General features: G+C 36.5%; 1 protein-coding gene across 5 annotated transcripts in view; it reads right to left on the bottom strand.

The window, feature by feature from the left end:
- Positions 1 to 241: 241 nt before the first annotated feature.
- LOC118404534 (dual specificity tyrosine-phosphorylation-regulated kinase 4-like) overlaps positions 242 to 25,164 on the bottom strand; it is a 51,355-nt gene continuing 26,432 nt past the window's right edge. For 2 of the 5 annotated variants that reach the window (XM_035803675.1, XM_035803676.1), the window contains 13 exons: positions 13,838 to 13,906; positions 12,817 to 13,057; positions 11,186 to 11,349; positions 8,695 to 8,831; positions 8,080 to 8,220; positions 7,377 to 7,515; positions 6,888 to 6,969; positions 6,497 to 6,613; positions 5,726 to 5,842; positions 4,792 to 4,921; positions 3,940 to 4,127; positions 3,241 to 3,375; positions 242 to 2,340 (listed from right to left, as the gene is read on the bottom strand). In XM_035803675.1, the coding sequence (XP_035659568.1) occupies positions 2,132 to 2,340; positions 3,241 to 3,375; positions 3,940 to 4,127; positions 4,792 to 4,921; positions 5,726 to 5,842; positions 6,497 to 6,613; positions 6,888 to 6,969; positions 7,377 to 7,515; positions 8,080 to 8,220; positions 8,695 to 8,831; positions 11,186 to 11,349; positions 12,817 to 13,057; positions 13,838 to 13,906 (1,869 nt within the window). In that variant the 3' untranslated portion in view covers positions 242 to 2,131. Of the gene's footprint in view, positions 2,341 to 3,223; positions 3,376 to 3,939; positions 4,128 to 4,791; positions 4,922 to 5,725; positions 5,843 to 6,496; positions 6,614 to 6,887; positions 6,970 to 7,376; positions 7,516 to 8,079; positions 8,221 to 8,694; positions 8,832 to 11,185; positions 11,350 to 12,816; positions 13,058 to 13,837; positions 13,907 to 14,763; positions 15,063 to 22,523; positions 22,554 to 25,164 lie in introns of those variants that run through there. The other 3 variants (XM_035803678.1, XM_035803677.1, XM_035803679.1) reach the window with 3 other exon arrangements.

Genomic DNA, 25,164 nt, shown 5'->3' with positions numbered 1-25,164 from the left:
AAGCCATTTCTACAAAAAGTGGATGATTTTTGGTAGACATTTAAAACCAATATGACGGTGGTTGGATCATATTTCCAAGTCTCAGATATAACATTTCATAGAATTTGTTTGGCTATTCAGTTTTCTTCCAATGGACGGATAGAGTTAACAATATACACTTAATGGACAGAATAGTTGGTTCGGCTATTCAGTTTTCTTCCAATAGACGGATAGAGTTAACAGTGTACACTAATGGACAGAATGGTTTGTTCGGCTATTCAGTTTTCTTCCAATGGACGGTTAGAGTAACAAGGCACATTATTGGACAGAATGGTTCAAACTGACGGACGGAATGTTTACAAACCAATGGACGGTATGTTTGAAACAAACTTTTTTAAGGACGGAATCTCGCCAACACATAGTATACATTGATACAACAAGTAATCATTACATGGTGCTGCAACAAACAACAGCAATGAAATATAATATGGTTGGTATGTTTTTGAAAAGTGAAAAGTAGAGGAATCCAATAACGCCCATTACTTGGCCTTAGGCTATTAATATGTACTGACAAGCATTTCGGAATAATCTTAATCATTTGTTTGCAAAAGATTCTGCATTTTAGTCTTTACCATGAAGCAAGAACTAGATATTGAATAATTGAATAATACTAGTAATAAGTAATAATTGAAACCTATAGTTTGTGTCCAAGTATTGCCTGGTTGTATGTTTTGCTTGTCAATTACAAACTTCAAAGGAATCTCTAGGCTTGAATATATCTAAGAAAAGAAAACTGGTACTTAGTCAATGTATCTGTTCCTATTGCACAAATACTGAACAAGTTGTGCAAAATCTTGTGCAAAGTCAGAAAATTCCCACTATAATAGGACTGCATCAGTTTATGAATAATAGTGGGGTTGTTATCAACTCTCTCTATACAACAATACTACTATATACATTGTAAAAATTCAGAACACTCACACAAGTATTAAACATTACAACATTACAAAGTGCTGTTCAACTGCAAGTAATAATATATTGCTACTGCGAAGCATATTCATAAAGGAATATGCTGTCCTATAAGTGAAATTTACAATTATATCAAGGTTATAAATAGTCTGAAACAGTATCTAATTCTTCCTACTGCAAAAAATGTGAAACATATGTCTATATTGCCAGAACTATTTTTGACAATACTTTGATTTATCATCATACTTATGTCATACATTGTGCACTTTTGTTTAGCAGCATTTGTCAGACTTTTTACAGTAAAGTTGTACGAAATCACGTAGATGAAAGGACTAATCTAATACAATGTAGTACTGTTTCATTACAAAAAGTTATTAGTTCATATAAAGAACTACAATAGACCTATCTAGGACGGAACAAGTCATATCTGAGTATACAGGATAAAATATTGAATTATAGGACGGATATACTGTATACTGTTTGGAGGGATCAATTTTTTTTGTTTGGCAAGAAGTTGCTTCAAGCAAGAAAATTTAAGGCAAAAAAGAAAGACAGGTTTTGATATACAGCATAAGATTGTTCTCATGCATATGTACAGTCACGCACATTTCTGATTATAAATAGAATGCTAAAATCTCAGCATCTACAAGTGGACAATTGGTCAAGTTGCATAGACCAGTAGAACATAGCAGCAGTTGTGCATGTGATAAAAACAAAACTAAAACCTTTTTTTCCTCAAATTGCATCTTAAAAATGGTAAATGTCTCAGTCAAGTCAAAGAGGTTATAACCTCATTTGTCATGTGGTAGACTTTAGTTTGTGTTAAAACTGTGTTAAGTTTTCTTTGTTTTTAACAAAAAAGAATAAATAATAATAAAACTACAGCAATAATTCTTGAGGAGACCAGTTACTGCTAAATTGTGAAGTTAAAGCTGAGTTCTGTATAATCAAAAGACTAGATTTTCTTTAACTTTTGTGTAAAGTTTAAAGTTTCAATTTGGCTGGAATAAAACCAATAAGGGAATGGCTACCTTGCCCCCTAAATGACCTAGAGGTCAAGGGACTAGGCAGATAGGTAGAAACTTTTTATAACATTTTACATGAAGTTTCGTGTCCTTTTTGACTGAGACATAATATCTTACACCTTTAAAACATTTCTATTTACAAGTTGTCACAGAAAGTGCTATACAAGTGGTGGTAGGAATTTCTCGGTTGTCTGTTCTGCGCTGTTGCTCTCTTCTGTTCCTATCGTCTCGGATGACGTCACCGTGGTTGTCGTCTCGGATTCTGAGAAGGTGTTCTCCTTGGACGGAACCTCGTTTGTCTTGGAATTGCTCGTGACTTTGTTCTTTGCTGGGAAGTTGTCAACCGTGATTGGCTCTTGTTTCTTGTCTGTAAATAGAAAGCATACATTTTTAAAACTACAGCAATGCCCCATATCATCACATTTTTTGTATGCATTTTCTATATCACATGGAAGAAAATGCTGTGTCACACAAAAAAAAGTCCTACACTATTTTTTCCCCTAATAGAATTTGGCATGACTGTACAACATCTTTCAACAACATCAAGCACATAAACACAGTGTTATTGACTTGTAATCCAAAGGTACTGGGTTCGAATTCCCAGCAAGTTCCAGCATTGTGTCCTTGGGCAAAACTACGAAAGCTTCACCCTCCTTTTTCAGCACTCGAATCCAGTGCTGAAGATGGCTTTGGTTCGTCAGCACTGGGTTTCCAGTGCTGATGGCTCTCAGTACTGGAAACGCTGGCGTCAGCACTGGAAACCGAGTGCTGACGAACATCCAGCACTGGAAATCGAGCGCTCGGACGATATTCCGCACTCAGGCCACTCAAATCATTTCCAGAAGGGCTGTAATTGTGATTTGCAATCACACACAATAAAGTTGTTTGCAATCCTTTGTTAATGACATCTATCCTTTTATAGATATTTACTGTCCTTGGGAAAGTTACTTAATACTTTCACTCAAATCAAGTGGAAATGGGTACCCTAAATTTCAGCTCTAGATTAGCCAAAGGTTCCATGCTAGAGAGAGCCACACCTCAAGCATACTAAAGAACTTAAATCACACTTATTGGAAAACAGTAGGGATCCATCAAAGTGTGAGTGGATCAAACCTTACAGTCTGTCTTACACAGCAGCTTGTTACTTATTGAGTGTACAAAACTGGTGTGTTACACTTTGAGATGATTTATCAGATATGTATTATACCAAACCAAACCAAACTTGTCGATATAATATAAAAATGTATTACATAATTTTGAAATTAACCTTTCTCTTCCACAGCTACTTCTGCTGGTGCTGGATCAACAGCTCCTATTGGTTGAAGTCTTTCCTCTGTAGCCAATGGCGGCCCTTCTTTCTCCTTCAACTTGGACACATCTGTCTTTTCTCTCTTTAGTTTGTCTGGTGAAAAAAAAGAGACAAGTGTAAAAAATATATCATGAAATCTAGCTTCAATCATCTTGGATTGACTCCCACAAGGTAGAAGTGGCTGCCAGCATTCTATAAGTCATGGTGCCGTGAACATTAACAGTTTGAAGTTTGCTACAAAGAAATCTATTTAGCAGAGTATCCGACTCCCACTGGCGTTTTAATATGTCTTTATATTAACTCTGCAAGTTTGACCATAGAAAATTGGTAGAATTTACTAGAAAGGACACTTTTTGTTTTCTTGAACCAAAAAAGTCCCAAAACATGCCACACCTGCTGGTCCAAAATCGGTCAAAAATTTGGTCCGATTTTTTTCAGGTCAATTTTTTCCGGACCAGTCTAACAAGAAAAAACGGTTTTGTACCATTACACTGTACTGGTACCATAGTACAAATATTACATAAGAGTACAAAAATGTTAGCCCACTGACTACTAGTACTACTACTACTTAAGCTAGACCTCCATGAAAAGCGGCCAATGGCCGATTGGAGCACCAATTCGATGTTAAACAAAGGCTCAAACAAACAAACTACTGACCATGTTTGGTATGATGTTCGCTGGACTCAGCTGTGCTCCTCTTGCTGCTGATCCCGTGGCTGGGATGACCCTTGGAGTGGATGACCTTACGGGTCTGCACCTGGGAGCGAGTCTTGTGCAGCTTGCCGTCCGTGATCCACTCGTGTTTCATGGCCTCCTCTGGGGTCCATCTCAGGTTAGGGTCCCATCTGAGGAATAGTCAAGATGAAATTAGTTCAAACTCTAAATAAGTAAATTTTACCAACCAGTAAGTAGCCTGGCGCTTCATTCTGAGAAATAGCAAAGATGAAATCATAGTTAATCATCTCTAGACATATTCTCTAATGATCTCTAAACAATGTTCCGCCCCTTAACACTTATTGTCTCTAAACATTGTGTACTGCCTCTTAACAATGATATTGTTATATCATAAAGGATTACAAAAGGAGTTACATGTACAATGTATCATAATTAAAAATCAGCAAAAATGTATTATTTTGCCCAATTGACAAGAAAGAAAACTACCCTGGTAATGCTCCTCTGCAAAAATCTAAGCACTCATGTTTCAAAGAAAAATTCATCTTACTCTAAATGAACTTCAGAAGAACTAAAAACCCAGCACCTCAAACAAGTTTTCTTGTGACATTGTCACAATTTTTCTCACAATATTCGATACCCTACAATCCTTGTCATGTTTTACTCTCAATGAAAATTAAGAGTGAGCCACAGTAGTACTATCCTTAAGTTTCTAGCATATTCAACCACTGAATTTCTGAAAGAATTCAGCTCATCACTTAAAAAGAGGAAACGTTATTGAAGCACTAAATTTCTATTTCTTTCAAAAATTTTTCAGTACAAGCCTTGGAAACTCACTCGAGGCATCTCCTGATGAAGTCCACAAAGAGCGGATCACTTGTGCGGATGGCCTGAGCCAAGTCCTTACTGTTGGGTCTTCTCTTCTTGCCCTTACTGTTGGTCACACAGCGCGGCTGGCCTCGAGAGTCTGGAAAAGAACAAAACATATTCTATCAAAAAGTTGTACTAATTGAAATTCTAATCATATTGTGTTTAAAAACAATAATTTCCAGGACGTTGGAGTCTACTGAAGTTAATAGTTGTCATAATATCGAAAAATGTACTTGACCAAACCGAATTGTCACTTACCTGAAATTTTTTAATTACTTTTTTCTATGCATTTTCACTTCTAGCGAGAGAATTCTTTTATCATTGACTCAGTCTATTTTTCCTGACCAATGCTTGTCATGCCATGACAGTCACTGTGAAAAGTTACAAGTCAGGGCTTGATATACTGGGTGCATGTGGGTGCACCCAAAATTGGAGCTGTACACCCAATCATTTTCTGTGGGTGCACAGGGTGCACCCAAATATTTTCTTGGGTTTATGTATGTAAAGATATCAAAGTGTACTAGTATACATCATATTCTTGACATCTAAGGGTTACAAAGATAATAAAAATGTCTGTCACGGTACTTGTTTAAGAATTTGATAGCATGTAACTATGTTTTGTTATTAGCTTTTTCTGACATTGTACTGAAATTTAAGTGGTGCACCCAAAAAACTTTTGGTGCACCCAATTTTTTAAGCTGGGTGCACCAGTGCACCTAATCCCAAAAATGAATTTCAAGCCCTGCAAGTGAATCAAAATCTCACTCATCGAAAAATCTAACTTGCCCGACCGGACAAGTGGGGTAGGACATGTGCTTCCCCGGTCGGCACTTTCTCTTGCCAGGGACAATAGGGATAATGAATGAATGTCCAACCCTATAACAAAGTGAAGAAAACCCACCAAAGAACAGCCTTCTCCTCTGAGCATCATCGATGAGTCTCATGGGAGGCAGTCCCAGAACCTCCATGATACAGGCCAGCTGTTCTACCTCGTTCTCTCCGGGGAACAGCGGGTAACCTAGCAACAGCATAACAAATAACAACACGCCGTCAGCTGATTCTACTTTTTCACCTGTAGACTTCAACATTGTCACTTTGGTTGTCACTTCAAGTTTCGGGACCCCCGTTTTACATCCCTCCCGGAGGACGATTTCGTGGAAAGCTTTGCTGTAGCCTCACGAAGCTTTCCACGAAATCGTCTTCCGTTAGGGACGTAAAACAGGGGTCCCGTGCTCGAGGAGGTGCCTCGACCACGTTTTAACAGCTTCATTACCCACATTTTTGGTACCTACTGGTTGCAAAATACACCCGATATTATATTATTTGTTGGAAACGAAGAGATTGGTAATGGTGTGCTACAGCCAACCATTAGTTAAGATGGATATATGTAGTTTACAGCTTCAAACAATATACAAGAGACAAGAATTGAAGTCATTGTACAAGACACAATAAAAGAACATCATGTAAGCAATAATTCTCTAATAGACATTCATACATGTTTTACAATAATGCACTAGTGAGAAGAACAAAAGCAGGAGTGACTTGGTATGGTTCACTAGGCTAAAAAAGCTTCACTGTCATCTATTGAGAAAGTCTTACAATAGATGACAGGCACTAGACTTTCTCTCAAGTGTTATATTTTGAGTCTGAGAGAATAATTAGTGACAGTTACCAGTGTATAACTCTGCCAGGATGCAGCCGAAGCTCCACATGTCTATAGCCATGCTGTAGGGGATTCCCAGTATGACCTCAGGGGAGCGGTAAAATCTGCTCTGGATGTACGTGTATACTGCATGGACAACAACAACAACATGTCAGTCCAAAAACGGTATAGATGACATAAATGAAAAAATGCCATTCAAAACTTCATCCTAGAAGAATCAGGTGACTGTTCATAATTATTAGAGTTGATCCAAAATAAGAGTAAATCTGAAATGAAAATGCAATTGGAATACATACATCAAGGGAGGAAATGCTTTATATGTGTTCTGTAATAATGAAAAGAAAAAAAATTGCAAGCATTGTAATAGTTGTACTATAAATTTGCAACAGTCAGCACCTACCTCTTTGAAATTCATAACAGCTTGATCCAAAGTCTATAACCTTGATTGCACTTTGACCCTTTGATTTCAACAGGATATTTTCCTGCAGGAAAAGATGAACAGTTATGATCAGCAATAGAGAACAACAAATTTATGTTCATACAAACAATTATAAAGATAAACAAAGTTATGGAAAAAAAATAGCTGTTGGTGCTGGGCATTTTTTATGTGCACTCCTCTCTTCTTTGTGATATGAAGTTCAACATCAAGGCAATACGAAATGTATATGATGGCAACCTCTATACCTTAGTACATATATAGGCCATACACCATTTACAGTAAATTTAGTAAATACAAAGTCTGGAAATTTGGAAAAACTCAATGTACCAAGAACTAATTTATAGCTATGCTTTCCTTTAAATTTAGATTGATTGATAACCTTGTCACAAGTTTGAAGCAAAATTAATGAGACTTTTAACTCTCATCGCCATTCCATATAATGTTACTTACAGGTTTTAGGTCACAGTGTATGATCCTCTCCTTGTACAGGACCTTCATACACTGCAGCAGGGCATGAGCAAACCGGCGGATCAGCGCCAGACTGAAGCCCTGGAAGTTGTTCTTCTTAATCAGCTCATACAGGTTCATTCTGTACAAAACAAGAGGGAAAATGTATTACTAACATTGAACATTTGAATGTTTAAAACAAAAAACATGAAAATCTATTCATTATCATGTAAATTGTCGAAGCTGTAGGACTGATATCAATAAGGATGTTACCATGGTCAATATTGACCAAAGGAGGCCATATATTATGTAACCTTCTTGATTTATCCCGTTTCAAATTCTGCTACCGAAACGCCTCCCTGCAGTTCCTAACAAAACTACAAGAGGGCGTAAACTTGTGTCACTTCTACCTGACCACAAGACCACCTATCTACTAGCCACAAAATGTGACCATAGAGATATCAAAACTGGATGACTTTTTGTTCTGTTACAATTCCATAAAAGTGTGAGTGAGTGAGTGAGTGAGTGAGTGATTGAGTGAGTGAGTGAGTGAGTGAGTGAGTGAGTGAGTGAGTGGATGGATGGATGGATGACTGAATGAATGGATGACTGAATGAATGGATGGATGGATGGATGAATCCATGAATGGATGACTGAATGAATGAATAGATGGATGACTGAATGAATGAATGAACGAATGACTCACCCTAAGAGTTCAAAAGTGATGCACAAGTGGTTCCTGAAGTAGAAGTACTCCACCATGTGGATGACGTTCATGGTACCATCACGGTCCTTCCTGCGCAGAGCATCTAAAATCTTCACTTCCACCAGCGCCTGGTGGTGAAATCTGGAAAAAAAAAAATACAACTTTATGATTAGTTTTGATATCATGCTTCAAAATATACAATCTCAAAATTTGTGACCAAATCTGCAAGAAAAAATAAGTTTAAGTTAACAATTAATTTTGATATAACACTTCAAAATCTAACATTCAATATCCAACTTTAAATGCTGAATTGCTCTTACTTTTGAGATGAAAAATATATCTTTCAAGGAATTTAAAAATTTGACTTTTTTAATATGCCTAACCATGGCATGTTCACTACTGCAGCTATAAGGTAAAGATAAAATAATTAAAATAGACATACTGTATATAAAGGGAAACATGCACTATATATAATTATTAATATGTGATGTAAATTTTCTTTACACAGCGACAACCTTAACACTTCACTACATTGCCCCAAACCCTAGCTAGTGTAATGCCAAATTTGAAATTGCTTGATGTGTTATGACACTGACGTCTTTAAGAAGTTCCCACCTTTTTTTATTCCTGATGATTTTGACTGCAATGTGTTCCCCTGTCTTGTGGTCGATGGCCTTCACCACCTGCCCAAATGACCCCTTCCCAATAACCTCCAGTACCTCGTACCTATATGCCAGATGGTCGTGTATAACCTGGAATAAAGAACATAACAAGGTAAACAAAAAAAAGTAGCAAACTTTTGTGTTTACAACAAAAGAAAACACTGCAATACGATACGAAAATACAAGATGATGATTATCTTTAAATACTTGTATCATAACAAAGAAGGCTCCCAACTTCCCAGTACATTCCTTTACAGTCAAACTTGCCCAAGACCACTTGGGGGACTGATAAAATCAGACTGTCTATATATATATATATATATATGGACAGGTGGTTACTGTTTTCAATAGGAAATTATCTAAGGGACTACTTAATATATATACGTTTGACTGTACATGTATCACTTTTAAAAAAAGGTTTTGTATCTTTAAGTAATACTAAATTAAATTCTTCTTTCTCTTCATTCAGAAAAAAATATCTATTGTAAGAGACCACCAAAAATTGGTTACAATGATCCTTTTAATATGTAGAGTTGGCCACTGTACTTAGGAACACTTAAGATCACTCACACTATCAGGTTCATCTCAGGTGAGGGTTACACGTAATTATACACAATCATGTTCTCATTGTTCATTTTTCTTCCAAGTAAAACTATAATTATGGCAACACCTGTTTGAACATAATCATTACCTTGCATCACTAGAGACTACCTATCCGTGATATTGACCCATTTAGGGTGACTTCAAAGGGCATCCGGCAAAGTTTAGAAGCTAATTATGATGAAGATTATGATCATAATTCGGCCTAGACAACATTAGCCAAGCATGAAATAGAAAACTACGGGCAACCTCAAATGAAAGATTCAAAATGCAAGGAACTTCCTGTAGTTCTATTCAAACAGAGACGATTGTATGATACAGTTTAAACCTGAATAGTACTACTGGTATGTCAGCAACAAAGGAAGGTACACGCTTTCACATACTGTGAACCTATTATTATATCACATGGGTACGCCATGGCATAAAGAAAGGAATGTTTGACTCTCAGTGCTCATTTTCCGGTAGAGGAAGTTTGGATTACAAGGTGGTAACTGTTCAGTCATTGTTGCTTCTTACACATGACTTTGTACAAATAATTATACAATTCCATGATTTTCTGTTCCAATGTGTTGCTACCTATCTTGTTGCCTATCTTACTGCCTATCTTGCTGTAGAGCACTGAGAAAGGATTGTACTGAATTGAGAAAACTGAGTTAGAGTAGGTACCGGGGGTACATTCTTATTTGATGACATAACTTTTTAAGGTAATAATTTGTATCAAATTTTGTTCAGGGCACTAGATATTGTACAAATGCAACTGTTTGAAGCAGTTACTTATATAATTCTTTAAGCCTTTGCAACGGAAGAGCTTCTTTAACACTGATTTCCCTAGCTACAACTTTATCTGGTTGCACAGCTATTAAGTCCTCCAAATAACTTAGCCTAATGAAGTTATTATCTCTTAAAGATAAGATATAAGTAACCAAGATGACAAACAAAATATTTGGACGGAATATCTCATATCCAACAGTACTGTATATGTATCTTCAGAGTATTTTGATGGAGTATTCATTAACTTATGCTAATGAAAGTATTATCTCTTCAAGATAAGATATGAGTAACCATTAGATGACAAACAAAATATTTGGACGGAATATTGCACATCCAATTGTATGTATCTTCAGTGTATTTTGATGGAGCGTTTTTTGTTACACTGACATGTTTGAAGGAATTTTTCATTTGCCAAAAGGTCAACCTCACAGTTTGAACACCTGGTAATCAACACATGGATTTCCCTCCTAAATCCTGTTACGTCTACAAACTCTCCATCAAAGAGTAACACTGAAACCTCCTAAGTCTTAATAAGAAAAACAAAGGAGGCAAGTTGTAACTTAGGCCTTGGAAAAAATTGTTGTGTTTCCTGCTTCAGTTCTGAAAAATTAGGGCTGGTAGGTAGATCTATTATCATTAAATATTTACTCGTATCTTTTTTGTCTTGTAATTTTTTTAGGCTTGCCAAAACTCTCTAGTGGGACATATTACAATGCAGTTGAACAAAGTAAACTAAAATGCATGAGGACACTTGTCTTTCAATGTCAAACCTTACTTTTGTGCATTATTGATACATTTATCCTTCATTAGATAGGACAAGCAGTGTTTTTACTTCACTACAAGGAAGTGGGCTGAATAAAAATTCTAACTGGAAGCTATGTGACTCCACTGCCCACCCAAAAAAAAGTCTAGGGTCATCAGGTTTTTCTTAGGGAAGGTAGGGAAACAGCAAACACAACATTTTTTTCCTAGGCCTTACACTGGAACCCTTTAAGTCTTAATAAGACAAACAAAGAAGGAAAGTTGTAACTTATCAAATCCTTGAAGGAAAAACAAAGGAAGTTGGGGCTCACTTTGAGGTAGGATCCGTTTTCGTCATCGTAGCCGTTGTTTTGCGGAGAGCCCTGGATGCCTTCGATTTTCCGCGCCTCAGCTCCAACAAACCAGACCTCGTTGTAGTCTAGGATTTCAGACTGTTCGAACCCTGTTAGTTTGCCCTTGTAGAACTTCAAGGCCTCTGGATAAGTTAGAAAGAAAAAAGACAGGGTATTAGTAAATAAAATGTGAAGGTGCATATTACGTTTTATGAACCAGAGGTCAACAATTACAGTTTCCATTCAGCTTATGATAGACATTCAGTGTATCAGTCAAAACAATCTGTTCACCATAATGTTTACATTCAAGATCCTTTGTGATTGTAACTATTATTACAAATCATAACACTAGTATTGTTACAACAGACGTATTTGACAGTTCCTGTTAGTATGCAAATAATAGTCACTAAGTTACTTTTTACCATTGTTACTTTGCACTATCTGTACTGTCTTTTTCTATCTATTATGCAATCTCATGATGAAATCAGTCCTCTAGTAGGAACTTGCAAAATAAGATTCTATAAGTCTATAAAAAACTGTTTCAATGGTGAAATTCATCATGCAAAACAGGAACGCAGCATGCAATTCCTATTTGTAAACTGCATTTGATACACACTGTAGGTTATGAAGTCAGATAAAATCTTTGTTCCCCCAGAAGAAAATATGACCATTCGTGACTGAAATTGAAAAGACAGTAGCCTTAGTTAAGCCATTTATTTCCCCTCAGTACCTTCATTTTTTATTTTCCGTGTGAATGCACAATCAACATAGCTCTATCATTCAGGGTTTGACAGACGCTGACGTCAGTTGCCTAGCAACAAATCTCGCACAAAACATCGTTTGAAGAAGTGTCACTCAAATTTATTGACAACTGGGTCATTGCAGTGTGTAATAATCTTCCTTTGTTGTAGACATAACCCTGAGTATGAAAAATGTATTACAATGGGCTGTCAATGCCAATAAAACTTTCAAGGTTGACTTTTATGACTTTTTTTCATACTGGTATGTTGATAACCCTCGACTTGTATGACAACCAAGTATCGAGACATAAACAGAAGTTTTGAACAAACATAGTTTTCTTTCTTCCCATTTTTGATGTAACTTCTTTTTAATAAAAGAGTAAAAAAACTATTCAATTTGTTATCATACATGTACCTCTGTAATTTTCTGCTGGTCAATTCTTTATGGGATGATATAGACAAATGAGCAGAAAAATGTCCAGAGAGCAAAAAATTAGAACTTATTTTGTTATTTTTCTTATTTTCTGAAATTTGCTTTTAATGTGTATTTCCTCAATAATTCCAATGTTCAACTGACAGTAACTGTTACAGTAAACTATAACTATCCTGGACCATTGATAAAAGCTTAGCAAATTTCATGAAAGATTAAGATCAAATTGAGTCATAGAAGTTCTATTATTGCTCTTTATTTGAGCCATTGATGATTTCTGTTTTTGGCAAGATTATCAAAGTTTCTTTCATTTCCAACAACATGACATTGTGTATATGTAGGCTTTTGGCATTGACTTTTCTATCCAAGAACTCATACATGTACTGATTGTTGTGTGTTTTAAGTGGCACCTTAAACAAAAGCAGTATAAAAAGTCTCACCTCCCGGTGTTAATGGTGATTTACTTCTCTGTGAACTGAGGATCCGTCTTCTGTCGGCGTCCTTCGCCACCATGGTGGCTTGCCGGGATATTCTGGGGATCTCTCCATTCTGGAACCCTGTCTTCCCTAGCTGCGGCAGGATGTTGTCCCCGGTAACGCCCGCGGTCCCGTGTTTGGAGCCCGATGTGTTCTGGTGATCCAGGTGGATCTGAGGCAGGTGGGTGACCCCTGAGACAAATTTCTGAAAAGAGACACAGATTTGTAATTTTGGCCAAGAAGGTTAATAATATATGTATATTTTCATATATTTGTGCTGTGGAGAGATATTGTGCAACACCTTACCCCGCCCGCCAGGGACGACAGATGAAATAGCCCGAGAAGGGGTTGATGGACTGTCACATTTTTTGTGTGCACTAGGGAAAAGGCTAATTACAATAACAATTCCACTAGTATGCAAAATTGTACTTTCCTTGTAGATTCCAAGAACAGCCAGTACTGAAGTAAAATGTGGCCACAGGATATGACAACTTCACTCTTCAGGAAATACCACGAGGGAAGCAGCATTGACCATTGAATAGATAATTGTTATTCAAATACCTGGTTGCTATATATATGCTTATTAATAAGAAACTGAAAGAAATCAACGAGTGACTAAACAGGAAAGACAATTCTGCAACTGAAATTTCTAGAAAGAAAGGAGTAGAAACAGAAAGAAACAATATCCCAGCTCCCCTGATTAGAACCCGCGCCGAATCTGGGCTGCCAGATCACAACCCCAGCAATGCGACCAATTACGCCAAAAGGCTAAAAGCCATTTGGCGTGGTTGGTCGGCGGTGCTTGAACCCCACTTTTACACTAGGTCCAGAAAGGTAGTTAATTTTAACCTCCTTGTTCCAGCAAGGAATAACTTGACAAAACATTATTTCATACTAGGTAATTGTAATTACTATAAGTTTGCGGCATTTAAAACATCATAATTTTCATATTGCAGCACTTCAAAATGATGATTGTGATACTTACATTGTGGAAAGAGTTCTTGGCACTGTGTTGTGAATTGCCATGGAGCCGGTGGGTTGGGTGGTGTGATCCCTGGAGGACACAGAGTTAACACAAGAATTAACTAACTATCAATTTGCGGTACTTAACATAACTTGTGGCAATCAGACTGACTCCTCATTTTCTGCAAGAGAAGATACAGTTTAGCTTTAACATTCAATTCTGTAGTTAAAATTTGTTGTGTATGCAATTACTTGTTTTAAAGTTCGATTTTAAGCTTTTTCTCATCAAAACTGACATTGGCATACCTCAGAGCACTTGAATCAAGACAGAAGTTTTCTTTGAAATATTATTCGATGGACAGTAAGCTGAAAAAAATATAATTACATCATACTGGTACATATCAGGCTGTTCTTAATCACAAGGGTAGAACTTACTAGAAGAAAACTGTCCATAAAGAGATGTATGTCAATATCTGTGACAAGAGTAGACCTTATTACTATTATATAACAGATTAAACAATAAAGTTCCTTTCATTATGTGTGTATCAAAGTACACTTTATACTGTATGGTATTTGCTTAAAAAGAAATAGCCATAGGCATAGCACGGTATTTCATATCATTTATATATCAAAGATGATCATTTTCATCTTTTACATATTTTGAAGCAGTGTACCTCAATTACAAGTTAGGGTTTGTTCAAAATCTATCATAACAATCCCTATTTTCCTTCTCACAAACAACGATAAGACAATGTTTTCAGAGCTTAAATGGCAATCATTGGCAAGTTCTTCAGACACAAAAATCACTATGCTATAGTCTCATCTGAACACAGTAACCAAAAAAGAAGCCCTGCTAATATAGTGACAGGATGACAATTCCTCGTTACTATCATAACTATCTGTCCCAATAACCATTATTTGGTCTAAGTAGAACTAGAAAATACTTACTTCACTTACAGCTGGGAGCTCCCCTTTCATAGCTGTACTACAAGTTTAGACAACTCTATCTAGCAACACAAGCTTCAAATCCAGATGACCAAAACTCAGTTGTACAAGCGCAAACTGAAACAGTCATCGACAAACTCCACACGTTGGCGGAAACGCGGTCGTAGACAGATCACGATGACAGCAAACAAACATAAGCAGCTATAGGAGTGGACGACTCAGGGATAGGGAAACCATGGTAATGCATATCAATCTTGGTGATGGTCTCCCGGGCCTCTGATTACCTAATACACACTGGCCATTCAACACAATGGGCGGAGCAGTCCACTACGGTTGGGGGGAGTGCAATCAAAGAACTTTTGGTTTTTACATACTTTCACTCACTTTTAACTCCACCAACATTAGTAACAACAATGAAAAGAAGTCATGAAAGAAACTAAATAAATTGTCATTCACCAAAATAACAACAAAATATCTTGTAGGATTTTCTTGAAAACATAAAAAATATGGAACACACCCCCTAGAAAAATGCTCCTCATGCTAAATAGATGCTAATTACACACAAGATGGGAAGGGCTCATTCAACCTCTTATTGTCCCGCCTCCCTCCTTTGTGTTTTAATCACATTCATCATTGATTGACATGAATATTCCATAGGGGAAATTGATGGCTGTCTGACTGTTTGGATGACCTGTGGGTTGGTTTCTTGGAAATGTGCTGGAGGCACTTTATACACATGTATGAGGGTCAGTATGGGGGGGTCCTGACAACGATTTACGCTGAATTCAGGAGAACCCCCTACGTATTACGCTAAATCAAGGAAGGCAATTACGCTAAATTTCGTCACCTCGCTACGATTTACGTAGATAAGATGGTTTTCCCTACGAATTACGGGAAATAAAATAGGCTGCCTATACCTTACGTAAAAGAGCATGCAGACCCTCATGTATATGGCTGCTCTCAATTTAGCGACATACTTTGGATTTGAAACGTCAAATTTTGGAAAATCTCAAAGCTTTGAAGTCAAAAGTGATTTAACTCTGATATGAATGACTGAATCACTGACGAAAGATTGCCAACTTGTTCAACAATCAGATGTCCAAAACAAGTTGAACAAGTTGCTTGAGTAGCTTGTGCATAATTCTTATTCCATGGACATAGATAGAAAGCATTTTCTCTCAACATGTGAAAGTTTTTCTGTGCATTCAGCGACAAGTTGAGCTTCAACTTGCTTTCAGTGTTTGAGATTTTGTAAATAGTTCTCTAGCTTAGTGTAAGATATTAGAATAAAATTAAGTTTTGGATAAGCACTTATCAGAATACTTCCTATTCAGCTTATTGTCAGGTATTTAGTAAGTTTATCACAAGGTCTATCATATTGCATTTCTATTTTTCTTCCAAATAAAGCGGATTTAGTTAAATCATGAGAGGTTCAAATGGAGATTATACATGGAAAATAATGAGAATAAAAACAACGTAACCCTATTCTGATAAAGACCAAACTAAAGTAAGTTCAGACCTCAAAATACATTAAAATCATTATAGTATTTCAATCCACAACTTCCTCGTCAGTTTTTTAAAAGTTCTCGGGCTGTAAGGTTGATATCATGAATTAGGATTTTACCATGGTCAATACTGACTGAATGAATACATATATCTGTTATATATAAGTTCTGAAATGAATGTACTAGTATATCAGCAAGCAAAACCAGTTCAACAGCATCAGACATTTACACCTCAGATTTATAACAAAACAACATGAGAAAAACTAAACATACAAAGAGGAGTAAAAAGCAGGGGGAGGGGTTGTCTTATCACACCAAATGGTTGATTTCTCACACCTTGCCAAATTAACTAGTAAAGAGATTCAGAATTTCAGGCAGGTGATAATTGCTTCTAATGTGCTAATTTCTTTTGTGAATCACCTGCTGAGTTGCTATTGTTCAAAACAAAACTGCCCCTCCTAATAATGAATAAAACAAGCATGTCAAAGTAACACCAAAGAAGTATGTTTTTTCCGCAAGTTGGGTTGTTTTCCCCCACCTGGTCATTGGTCTTACTTAATTTTTTATCCAAACTGGTAAAATACGTTTTTGATTAAAAGATGACAGAGTCATATATATAACAGAGATTTACTTAATCAACAAACAAGAAATTCAGTCTGAGAATTGATTATGTAAAAGACATCCGGATGGTCTTGCCACATAACAGTATTTCTTTACAAGACCAGCAGGGTGCTGTACACATCCTAACAGCTAGGGGGAGCTATTGACTGGTCTTAGTTGTACAGCCACCTGTTGCGTCTGACCAACCAACTAAAACACAGGCCTGGAGCACTGCATTCCTTCTTAATCGCATTTCCAAATCTGGGGCATGGCTAGGGCTAGCTGACACTGTCTACTTTTGATGTAGAAAGACAGGTTACAGCAAAGTCTTAAAACTTTAATGAACTTCAAGCTTCATTTGACAATGGGTTGCAGAGTTTACAAGAAAGTTTAGTATGCCAATTGAAAGAACATGCTTTCCCCTTAGTCTACATTAAAGTATAGTCAATACAACCCAAAGTACAGTCAATACAACCTAAGAAGACCACTCATGATCAATACATCTGGTCTATGTGGTTAGTCTAAACAGGATTCTCAATCCTTATGTCAATGGCAAAAACTATTGTGTTGGCAAAGGAACCACCAAAATGTTCACACTGGCCATATGCTCTGTATGTAGAGGTGGTCACTTGTACAAGTTTAACTGTACAAATATATATTTCTTAAGAAGTCTTGCAGATATTCCTTAAAGATGACTTTCATATTTTTTTCCAACTCTGTTGTGTCTGGTGACCTGTGTGTAATCTATAGAGCACACAGAATAGTTCTGACCACCCACATGACTCTAAATTTACCATTAACCCAAACTATAAACACAAGCCATTGGTCCTAGACATCAAGTTTCCATGGCTTCATTGTGATACTGCTAATCCTTATAAACACTGGAGGCACCTAATAGTATATCATGATGGCATCGGATATAATAATCCTCTTTGGCTATTAAAGTGCTAAAGTCACTTGAGGATATGGCTTATACATGCATTTTGGCAGTGTCGCAATTCATAGATGTGAAATATACACAGCATTTTTAGGGTTCAGGTATTGTAACGTTTTTCTGATTGAATAAAAATCGATCAATGGAAACCGAGAATCTGCTCCGTTTGATCAAAACAATAGCATCACCTCAGTTAATCCTAAGCCCAAGGCATCAAAACTCTAACCCTATTTATGCATGGCGCCTAGGATTTCCCCGACATGCGTCAGTTTTCATACGATTACGCCACCCATCAATGCCGCGACCCCGTGCGCTATAGAATTAGTGGGGGAAGTGGGCAGCTTATGTATATATGATCTGTTTGCTTTTTTGACACTTGAATCACAAGATAAACAAGATATGACAATACATCTAACCCCTTCTAGAGTCAGCCTGTCCTTCCTGTGGCATTGTGGGAAGGCCTTTCATGTGCAAAGGCGACGCCAACAATTTACAATCGCACAAACAAAAAAACATACAATTCTACTAGATATAACACAGCAAAAAAACACCTTAGAATCTCTCAACCTCCTTTTCTGAACGGCTTTGAATGGAGTTTGTTGCATTGAGCACCTAATGTTCAGGGTTCCTTGTATGGCATTGTGGGAAGGCCTTTCATGTGCAAAGGCGACGCCAACAATTTACGATCGCACAAACAAAAAAACACACCATTCTACTGGATAAAACACAGCAAAAAAACACCTTAGAATCTCTCAACCTCTTTTTCTGAAGGGCTTTGAACAGAGTTTGTTGCATTGAGCGCCTAATGTTCAGGGTTCCTTGTATGGGATTGTATGGGATTGTGGGAAGGCCTTTCATGTGCAAAGGCGACGCCAACAATTTATGATCACACAAACAACAAACTCACAATTCTAATGGATATAACACAGCAAAAAAAACACCTTAGAATCTCTCATCCTCTTTTTCTGAAGGGCTTTGAACGGAGTTTGTTGCATTGAGCGGCTAATGTTCATGGTTCCGTATATGATTACCAGTTGTATAAAGTAGGTTTGCTCACCCATAGCAACAATTGTTCCACAGCTTGACTCTGAAAGGGACCTCGTAATAACAGCCCTAGTTTAAAGGACGGCCTATTCAAAATGATGAACTACTTCTCTTCTTCATTATGTCTATAGACCCTTTAAATCTATAGACCCTTTAAATCTACAGAAATATAAGCTATACATCAAGTGTAATGCGTGTTCTTTTCTTATAAGTTACTAGTATGACCCTAAAGCTTGCCATGCAGGTTTTGGTTTCAGAGCTGATAGTTTGAGAGTGTGTTTGTTTAGAAATGATATAACATGGAAAGATATGAACAGATTTTCAGCATGTGTATAGTTCTTGGCTCAAGGAAAAAAGAAGTTTTAGGGCCCCTTTCTAGTAGTGGCCTCCTTTGAAAATGCACCAGTCCTGGTCCAACCTATGAAACCACACTGAACATAAGAAAACTTTAAACTCCATATGAAATTACATTTTTGTACATAACAGGTCTATCTACATAATTGTGATGTCAAGAAGGATCAACAAAACTTCTTTGACCATTTTCTGGCTGTTATAATGACTCCTAATATAATGCACAGCGCAAAGCAGTAACCGACATAGCCGACAGTTTTGACTGTAGGTAACAATGCAAAAGCTACAGGCACAGAGACAGGCATATTTGGAGCTAAGTAAGTTACTCCGGAGGGGTTAAAATAAACAAACGGTCACAGGTGTACATGTCAGCATGCCTTCTACACGTGCACACTCTCTCAGGTTTCCTTACCAACATGGAGTCAAGGGTATACATTTCTGTCAGGGGGGGGGGGTGAAGTTTGGAAGCTATGTTTGAACTGCTTTTCACGATCCTGAGTGCTATTTTCTTGCTGTTACTAGGATTATATCTGATAAAAAAAAGCATATCCTTAAGAGAGGTCAGAAGTTGCATCCTGTTTATGCATGTGTTGTTTGATTGGTCAAAAGTTAAAACATATACTAGCACCTGGTCTCAAATTTATTGCACATACACTTCGTTGCTGCTGACTAAACTCTACTGAATGGCTTATATCGCAAGTTAACTCCGCTTAGAGAGCTTTCTAACAACTTTGATGACAACATACTATGGTGGTTCATGGGAAAAATAAATGATAGATATCATAAATCTGGGTTGATATTTTGTTTGTTTTAACTTAATCTTTTTCTTTTTTAGGTTCAGATTAATCTATATCAGATCATAGCCGTGGAAGTAACGATTACCATCATGGCAATGTATCAACAAAAGCAAGATATCACACCTCTGTGTTAGCCCTTTTCTTGTTTTCTTTTTTCAATTTTAACAATTCTTATCAATACGATACCTTAAGAATCTGTATTTGTATAGCGGGCATAACAACCATTTGGTAGCACACTGTTATGTTTTGTGTTTTCTGTGCAATTATATTGTTGGTACATGTAGTAATATCTATAACTTTTAAAATGCAACATTAAGAAAAAACTTTTGCACCAAAGAAGACAATACATCCTTGTTCAGTAAAATTTCGCGCTGGGATAATGGGGTTTCTGTACACCCAGAACTGTTATTTTACAGTAATGGTCTGTGATCAACACATGTCCTTGTAATTAAAATGCCAGAACATACGTTTGGTACAGTCTTTCTTTGTATGTAACCACTACATTAAGATAAGACTTGCACTTAAGGAGACAGAACCATCCTTGTAGAAAAAGATGCGAGCCCTTAAGGCTTTTTTCATAAAGGTAAAACAAGTCTATAGATTGTATGCCTGTATATTTCCCATGAATATGAAGAACTGTATTGAGATACTACATATGATAGGTCATCATATTTAAGCCGGTACAACTAGCTGTGGAGGTCATAATCAGGCATTTGGGGGCTTGCGATATGCTTTATGAGATAGCAGTTCTATAATTATTGCATTCAGTTTCTCCAGGCAGTGTCTCATAGAAACCAAATGCAACAGAACTGATCATATGCCTTTACAAAAAATACAGATTGTATATACATGTATATGTAAACTTAAAAGCCCTACACAGTCTGATCTTTTATACCGTATAGCCTGCTAAAGAGACTACATGCATGTACAACTTACTCTCCAAGCAGAGGTTAGGCTCCGGCTGTTTTTTGACGTTTTTTTTCTGCATTTTTATCAGGCTTTCTATTTTGTACTGACATCTTGACGTCTCCATAAAAACATCTAAAAAAAAGTATTAAAAAACAGCTGGTACCTAACCTCTGCTTGGAGAGTATGTACAACCTTCTTTCAAGGCATGTTTACAGGTTTTTGCTGCCATGTCAACCGTATCAGGCAGTATAGCAGGAGGATCAACATGAGAACAGAAGGTATCGCAAGGATGAGATGATTGGTCCATTGTATGTTAAGCCTTTCTCTGAACCAGGAAAACAATAGGGATAATTCCCATGGTGGCACCAGCGTAAGTCTGATTTCAAAACATTACCAAAAGTCTGTTACATACTATGAAATGGGCTCTAAATAATCTTAAGCCAAACCAGGCAGAGTATCAAATTTCATGCTTAAAGTCACAAGAAGTCCTCTGAAAAGTGAAAGGAATTTCAGACCAGTTCTTTCATTTTTCATTACAGAAACGACATACATAAAGTACGCTTTGTACAGTACATAAGGGTTCATTTCATAGCTAGGCAGAAAACTGAGTGCAAGTACTTTAGACCACTCTGTTCTTAAGAGCGAGCTCTATATTATGTTACAGGGGAGAGACATACAGTTTAAGGCCCCAAGCTAGTGGCAATGTAACAAACCACTTCATTCCAAAACTGCTATCATAAAAAAGGTAGCAATAACAATAATGATATACAGTATGTACCTTTTTCATCTAGCCATTTGTTGACAGACATTCCAAAATGACATGATACCAAATGCAAATTCCAAACACTGCAATATCATCAAACAAATCAATGCATGTGGAATGTATTTTGTCAAAAGTCAAAACGTCGGCAAGAGAATATGGTTTGATGAATGTGTTGTCAAAGGACTGAAGAATGATCAGCTTGCCAGAGGACACTAAACATACATACTTCAGGAAATCTGAATAGAAGGGACAATCATACCAGGTCCTATTACACATAACAGGCACTACCCCGATAATTAAAACATTCTTTCCTGTTTTCTAAGACCCTGGCTTATGTTGAGAATGCATCACTTTCAATGCAACACTTTCCGTACAGTCAATACAGGTTATACTCATCATATCAATGCAAATTTTAAGACGACACTGGAGTCACAAAAACAAGCTGTCATAAGTTTTCAGTGACCATGATTTTACCAAAGCTATATATCATGGAAAATTTATTAAGTATATTTTACTTTCAAATCTACTCAATTATCAACAGTACCATGTAATTTGTTTAAGTAGCATCCACTCATTGACAACTTCACTGTTTAGTTGTTAGTTTTCTTATCTAAGAACTTTCGTACAAAAGACTTAATTAAGACACTGAAAGACAATACCCATTGTATTACAGGCAAGTTGTGAGCAAAACTACCCACATTTTCTGTTAAGATCCTAGTACTGTACAACTCTTACAGTTACTGTATAACAGACTAGTATATATATTGCTACCATCTTGTTCTGTGCAAATGTACCTTAAGTTCACACAGTTAACAGAACATTGACCAAATGCATTGCAAGATGCAACAAAAACTACCCACCTTTTCTGATGTCATCCTATAGAAGTGTACAACTCTCGCACCAGTACTGCCAACACTCACAATAGTTTATACACAGTCACCATGTTGGTACACACAGAACATTGGCCCAATGTCTGGTAAGTTGCGCCAAAAGTGACCCTTTCTTTGTAGAACTGTACCACCCTCAGACCTCCATCAGTGACAAGAGTTTATAATACTGTCACCATGTCAGAAGTACTGTGGCATACACCTTTACATGAGTTATCAGGACATTGGCCGAACGTGTGGCCTGAAGAGAACCTTATAACAAACTAAGCCAAGCTTGTCACTCTGTCAACTAGATGCCAAACAGGGGTATTTGCCTATTACAACTCACAGGCCTAAGCAATCACATAACTTGTTTCTTGGGCTAAATTTGTTTAGAAATTCATAAAACAGAATCTCTACATATTAAAAGTCTCCTCTTTGAAGTTTTGGTTCCCGTATTTGGATATGATAAAAAAACATCAACTTTGATATCTATAATTCATGGTATGCTAACAAATATAAGTAATTAACTAAGACCATAAACTTCAAGGTATTCCTAGTGGCTTTAGAATTTTGAAGATTAATTGAAGATATAAGAAGGATAATACAATGTCTGCACTTTCATTCTATTTAATTGAAACTTATTTGTACCTTAAGCAATGAAAGTAAAGATTTTCTTTGTATTCCAACCAAAAGCTTTAACCATACATGAAACAAGTTACTGTATTGTCTCAGCCTTGCCATGGAAATATGTGTTTGGTGCATATTCAAGCCTCAAGCTATAGCTACTATCTGCCTGTACACACCCATTATAAGGATGGGCCTAAGAGATAATAGATAAGGGACCTAATAATATACACAGTGATTCTTTGCAATGTTTAACATTATCATAATACACTGAAGTTTGACATCTTTCTTACTATTTCAGTTTGCTTCTTTCACAATTTATTCTCTAAAAGACCATCATTTTGAATAATAATCTTCTTGTTTAAGCTTTAAAAATAGGCTACGGTTATGTTCTTCACTTTCAAATTTCTTATTAACCATAAGATTTGAATAGTGACCTCCTAACTTAAATATTAGATCATTCTATTATAAATTGATTGACAGTTTGCTGAGGATTCTAGGAGGGGAAATCTTGAATAATTTAGTAGCCAGTTACACAAGCATCTAACCGATTCACTCCATCAAAGTGACAGGTTATCCTCATTAAGTCATCATTGCCGTTGATTGATTAGTAAATCAATAATTATTACATGGCTATTGTTGTCGGCTGAACTGCGTCACACTAGGCTTGTAGTCAACGAGACACAAACATCAGTTGTTGTCTAATAAAGTGTTACTCGTCCCACAAGTTTCAGATAATTTCTTTAACCATTAGATGATTGGAGAGATTGACATATTTTCGCAAGGTCACCAAATCCTCTACAATGTGACAAGGTTGATTTTCAAGATGCTTGACTCTTTGGTGATCTTAAAATTTGGCGACCTTGACTTCTGATGACACAGAAATTTTCCTGAAGGTCATTGGCTTTTTATTAGTTTCATGCCTTCAATGTAAGACATACAGTGGTCAATTTGTTTTTGCAAAACAATTTGTCCATGCAAAAATTTGTGTTTTAGCCAAAGCACTTTAAATCTACATTTCATGTAACCCAAGGGTCTTTAGAACTTTACATAAGCATGGATCTTGAACTTCAACCACCTTGTTTTGGAAACAGACTGACTCCAAAATATTTTTCTAGGTAGCGTGCCATGTATTACAAATTTGACTCCCACGATAAAAATCTCATAAGTAAATATTTAGAACTGTTTTAAAAATGTGAGATTCATTTGTAGTAAGAATAATGTTATAAACTTTTTTTCAAAATCTGTGTCATGATTGAGAAAATTCATCAAATTCAAAGGAATATTAAGTAAGAATGATGTAGACTTAAACTGAGCATATTTTATTCTTTCAAAATGTGCTGATAACACAACAATTGTACAATCATATACAGTGACAGCCTGACAAGCAATTCATGAATAAAATAGAAGTATTGGTTATATGTGTTCGACTTACATGACCCTCTATATATTAATGGTCTACGTGACACTGTCAGCGTGCATTGCAGGTTTTCTTCAGAATCTGATTCCAAATCTCTTTCTGTATTAGTGACAAGGCTGTCTTTCTTTTTGCATAAATCTTGGAGTTTTTTAGTTTTTTGAGGTGGCCCAATCTCAATTTTATGCTAAAATAAAGTCACTTAACATTGTGCTAATCTACATTTCAAATTGATTAATTGTAGAACTATGCATTGATTTGTCATACATTGTACCCATTACAATTATTGTATTACAATAAACTCTTATGATTTTACCCAATGATTGTTAGCTTAATGTTTTGTATGTGTATTTGTGGTATTTTGTACATTCCACAAAAAACTAACATGAGAAAGAAACATACACGAAACCACCAAAAAGTTTAAGAAAAAAATATTGCTGAGTGTTGCTTTTGCCCAGCAACTAATTCTATACAGCATTGATGCTGCAATTATGGGTTTAAAACCACCAACTGACCAACTGTTTTTTTAGTCTAGCGGTTAGTGCATTGGGTTCATGAGCTGGCAGGCCTTGGTTCTAATCCCGAAGAAGC

Source organism: Branchiostoma floridae, chromosome 17 (assembly GCF_000003815.2).
Source record: "Branchiostoma floridae strain S238N-H82 chromosome 17, Bfl_VNyyK, whole genome shotgun sequence".
Taxonomy (NCBI): domain Eukaryota; kingdom Metazoa; phylum Chordata; class Leptocardii; order Amphioxiformes; family Branchiostomatidae; genus Branchiostoma; species Branchiostoma floridae.
Note: the sequence above shows the minus strand (reverse complement) of the source record. Positions and strands in the feature narration are given on the sequence as shown.